Raw genomic sequence first — 5,453 nt, forward strand, 5'->3', positions numbered from 1 at the left:
CACAGTCAGACACATGGTGTACCACGTCAGAGCAGGAAGCAGGAACCAGACATGAGGACAGGGAGTCAACAGAGCCTGAAGCAAGAGTCCCAAACACCACAAGAACACAGGGCAAAACATAAACCATGACAGTTTTAAATGAATATGATAAAATGGCAACTATAGTGAAAAACTGGAAAACATTCTTTCTCGTATTATAATATGTTACTGAGATTTACTTTTCACTCAGCCTCAAATATGTGTAGATAGATATTTTTAATCCATGTTACATTATTGGCAATTCACTCCACGGTTGGTTTTACTGCATTTATATTGGGCTAAATTGTGACGTCATTGGTTTTTAATGAGTGATTGTTTGCTACAGCTGCTACACAACCGCACAGATGTATGAGGGGAAGGTGTTTGATCAAAGCTCTGAAATCCTAAAGTACGAAGTTTACTGTCCCACACAAACACACACACACACACACACACACACACACACACACACACACACACACACACACAGTGACGTTATTTCTATTCTTGCATCAATCTACTCAATATATAAACACTGAATTAAAGCCCCTCTCATTTCCACTCCAGTTGCAGTGGAGACTCGGTCTTACAGCCTTGGTGAGATATGAACTGTTTTTCTCGTCTATGCTTCTATAGAGATGTTTCAATTAAAAAAAACAACTGTTAGTTCCATATTTTATTATCTATATGATGTGTGCAGAAATATTGTGTTTAAGTACAAAAATATGTATTATTAGTGGGTTTGTTGAAATAGACAAGCTTAATATTTCTCAGATATTTTATATGTTAAATATAGATTTGATATATTTCAGTTTCAGTTAAGATATATTCACTTATTGACAGATTTCACTAACTAATAAGCTGGCAGCTGTTTTTCAGTTTATTTACTTAGTTTTTTTTTACACATTATTAGTCAAATTGAGAAATTTAACAATACCTTGGGTTTAAATGGAAACATAATTTCCTTTAATATGTTTGTTTTACAGGTGACATAATAGTGAGGTAATAATGTCATTCAAAACATCAAATTACTTTCAATTACAGCTGTAGCTTCTCTCTTATGTAATCACACTGGTAAAAATAAAGGTCTGTATGCATATGAAGTTGCATTTTGCAGTCTGTTCTGCTCACAGATCTCACCCTTACCAGTTATTCTGTGATACTTTGTGATCTCTCTCGTGTTCTCTTCAACTTTCCCGCAGAATCTCTGAATCTCCATGAATATCTCGTCTCATTCCCACAATGTGTCCTACACTCTGCAAAATCAACAGCAGAAATCATCTGTGACCAAAATGGTGGTGGTTTTTGCTCTGGGACTCATCATCAACTACATAAATGGCACACTTCTTCACACCTTCAGAAAACACCAGGTCAGAGTCTAATGCTGCGTTCACACCGGATGCGTCATGGGCTTTGTTGACGCTTGGGAGGCCTTGAAGCTGACACTTGTGAAGCTTCAAGCACGACGCTTGAAACCAGGTGGTCACAAACCTCACAATGCTTACGACGCTCCTGACGCTCCTGACGCCGGGGACGCGCATCGTGGGCCTCAACACTCAAAACGCTCGAAATGCTTGAAAAGTCAATGCTCCTGACGCTCCTGAAGCGCCGCCCCACCACCCGCCGCTCCACAACGCTCGTCCACCATAGACTTTGCATAGAAAAGCGCTGCCCGTGACGCTTGCGACGCGTCCGGTGTGAACGCACCATTACTTTTACTTTCAACCCACACAGAGTCGGTGGAAACTTTCTGTCTTGATGTTGTTCTTCTTGTGTGTCTGTGGGATTTTCTCAAGAGGTCCAACAAAATAAGAGCATGTATTTGAGGTTATTTGGTTGTCGTATATTCAAAACTGTGTGTGTGTATACAGGACTGTCTCAGAAAATTAGAATATTGTGATAAAGTTCTTCATTTTCTGAAATGCAATTAAAAAAACAAAAATGTCATACATTCTGGATTCATTACAAATCAACTGAGATATTTCAAGCCTTTTATTATTTTAATATTGCTGATTATGTCTTACAGCTTAAGAAAACTCAAAAATCTTATCTCAAAATATTAGAATATTTCCTCAGACCAAGTAAAAAAACAAAATTATAACAGCAAAACAAAATCAAACATTTGAAAATGTCCATTAATGCACTCAGTACGTGGTTGGGAATCCTTTTGCACGAATTACTGCATCAATGCGGCGTGGCATGGAGGCAATCAGCTTGTGGCATTGCTGAGGTGTTATGGATGCCCAGGATGCTTCAATAGCGGCCTTTAGCTCATTTGCATTGTTGGGTCTGGTGTCTTTCAGCTTCTTCTTGACAGTACCCCACAAATTCTCAATGGGGTTCAGGTCAGGGGAATTGGCAGGCCAATCGAGGACAGTAATGCCATGGTCAGTACACCAGTTACTGGTGGTTTTGGCACTGTGGGCAGGTGCCAGATCATGCTGGAAAATGAAATCATCATCTCCATAGAGCTTTTCAGCAGAAGGAAGCATGTCATGCTCTAAAATCTCTTGGTACACAGCTGCATTTACTCTGGACTTGATAAGACACAGTGGACCAACACCAGCAGCTGACATGGCTCCCCAAACCACCGCTGACTGTGGGAACTTCACACTGGGTTTCAAGCAACTTGGATTTTGCTCCTCTCCAGCCTTTCTCCAGACTCTGGCGCCTTGACTTCCAAATGAAATACAAAACTTGCTTTCGTCTGAAAAGAGGACTTTGGACCACTCTTCAACTGTCCAGTGCTTCTTTTCCATAGCCCAAGTCAGACGCTTTTTCCTTTGTCTTGAGTTCAGAAGTGGCTTGACCATGGGAATACGGCTATTGTAGCCCATTTCCCGGATACGTCTGTGAACAGTGGCTTTTGATACCTGGACTCCAGCTTCAGTCCACTGTCTTTGAAGTTCCCCCAAATTCTGGAAGCGGCTCTTCTTCACAATGCTATTAAGCCTGCGGTCATCTCTCTTGGTTGTGCAGCGTTTCCTGCCACATTTCTCCCTTCCAACAGACTTTTTGTGAATGTGCTTTGAAACTGCACTCTGTGAACAACCTGCTCTTTGAGAAATTTCTTTTTGTGTCTTACCCTCCTGATGGAGGGTGTCAATGATGGTCCTCTGGACAGCAGTCAGATCAGCAGTCTTCCCCATACTTGTGATTTAGTTTACTGAACCAAGCTGAGTGTTTTTCAAGGCTCAGGAAACACTTGCAGGTGTTTCGAGTTATTTAGACGATTCAAGTGATTAGTTAAATAGCCTACTAGTATACTTTTTCATGATATTCTAATATTTTGAGATAGGATTTTTGAGTTTTCTTAAGCTGTAAGCCATAATCAGCAATATTAAAATAATAAAAGGCTTGAAATATTTCAGTTGATTTGTAATGAATCCAGAATGTATGACATTTTTGTTTTTTTAATTGCATTTCAGAAAATAAAGAACTTTATCACAATATTCTAATTTTCTGAGACAGTCCTGTATGTGTGTCTGTTTGTGTGTGCTTGTGTGTGTGTTCTGATTAGTGATGCACTGCTGTCTTCTCCTCTCATTTAGATCTTTTACTTAAATCCTCGCTACATCCTTTTCATCCACCTGGTGATAAACGACATGATCCAGCTCACAACAGCCATCAGCCTCGTCATCCTGGGAAACATCTTCTACCGAATCAATGTTGTACTCTGTTGTTTCATTTTGACCTTTGCATTGTGCACCACCTTCAACACGCCACTGAACCTGGCTGTCATGGCCTTGGAGTGCTACGTCGCTGTCTGCTTGCCTCTGCGACACTCCGAGCTGTGCACCATCAATCGGACATACATCCTGATTGGATGCATTTGGGCCATGAGCACTGTGTCAGTCACTGCAGACATCTTTCTTGCTGTTGCTGCTGAGCCGAAGCATTTAATGTTTAACAATGCTCTTTACTGTGAGAACGATAATGTCTTGCGACACCCAGTAACTTCACAAAAGAAGGTCTTTTCTTTCATTGTTTTCATGGTTGCGGTGTGGTTCACCATTTTTTACACATACGTAAATATCTTTCTTGCTGCAAGAGCTGCAAAATCAACTAAATCAACAAGCGGACATGCAAAAAAGGCCAGAAATACCATCCTGCTGCACGGCTTCCAGCTGCTGCTGAGCATGCTCACCTATGTGGCCCACCTCTTGATAAAGGGCCTCATTTCCTTGTTTCCAAAAAATTTTTCTGAAATTGTCTTTGTTGTCTATGTCATCGTCCACATCTTCCCCAGGTTAGTCAGTCCCATCGTATACGGGCTGCGAGACAACACATTCAGGCGGTATCTGAAAAGACATCTGTTGTGTGCAGAGAGACCAGGCATTAATATAGAGATGGCACCCAAACCCATGCTGCAGTACTCGAAACCCAGAAGATAGCTCACTGCTGCAGGTTTCAAGTTTATGGGGTTGAGGACATTGATACCAAAAACAGTTCAAGTTGTAATTATAAGGCATTCAGATTTTTTCCCCACCTAGTCTGTGAATATGCAACAACTGTCATCAATAAAGTCATGATGCAAACCTCAAACTACTTCTGAACTGAAGTTGTGGAGTACCACAGAGTTTAGTACCAGTTTCAGTTGAACCAAAACTGAAATGAGAGTTTTCACAGATCTCACTGGTTTCACCTGTGGTAAACCAATACTGAAAACTGAAAACTCCCATTGCACCATGAGAGTCTTTTCCCACGACATCAGCACTTGAAGCCACTGAAAATGCAACTTTTTGAAAACAACTACCAAGTTAGCACCTTTTGAAAACAGTAAGAGCAATGTTTTACTCCAGAATGACATGACTTCCAGTCCATATTCACCTGGTCCTGGTCCCAGGCCAGATTCTTCTGGTCCAAGTCCCAGTTCAGATTCTCCTGGTTCTGATCCTGGTCCCAGTTCAGATTCTCCTGGACTTGGTATTTTTATATTTGACAATCCAACCTCATTGTCTGTCCATACGAATGTTAGTGGACTCACAGACAAAAACAAACAACACCCTAGTAATCTGATCTTATATGAGCAAATGACAGTACGAGCAATGATTGTTTTTAAGAGCCAGACTGGAAGTTCTCACCCAAGAGTCATTAACTAATTTTTTAAATTTTTATTGTGATCGATTGACAAATAAGGCTTACAAAGCGCAAAAAAATGTTAAACATAAACATTTATGGTTAATCCTTTTGTTTTTTTGTTTTTTTTTTCTAAACCTATCCTGTCCAGCATAGAAGCAGCAGAATGGGAGTCTGGCTGGTTATTGGCCTGACAGATTTGCTTTTCCAAGAGGAGCTTACAAATTTAAAACTCCTCTTGTTAACATGCTTTTATTTATTTATTTATTTATTTATTTATTTATTGTATTTATTTAAGTGCTGGTACATGATATTGTTGGAACTGACAGGGGGGCAGAAAGTGAAAGAAACAAACA

The 5,453-nt window shown here is 40.3% G+C and overlaps 1 protein-coding gene across 1 annotated transcript; it reads left to right on the forward strand.

Moving 5' to 3' along the window:
- Positions 1 to 1,235: 1,235 nt before the first annotated feature.
- On the forward strand, positions 1,236 to 4,412 carry LOC115388487 (odorant receptor 131-2-like). Its single transcript, XM_030091652.1, has 2 exons — positions 1,236 to 1,388; positions 3,570 to 4,412. The coding sequence occupies exons 1-2, from the start codon at positions 1,236 to 1,238 to the stop codon at positions 4,410 to 4,412; spliced, it is 996 nt and encodes a 331-aa protein (XP_029947512.1).
- Positions 4,413 to 5,453: the final 1,041 nt, after the last annotated feature.

The sequence above is a fragment of the Salarias fasciatus genome, chromosome 5 (assembly GCF_902148845.1).
Source record: "Salarias fasciatus chromosome 5, fSalaFa1.1, whole genome shotgun sequence".
NCBI lineage: Eukaryota > Metazoa > Chordata > Actinopteri > Blenniiformes > Blenniidae > Salarias > Salarias fasciatus.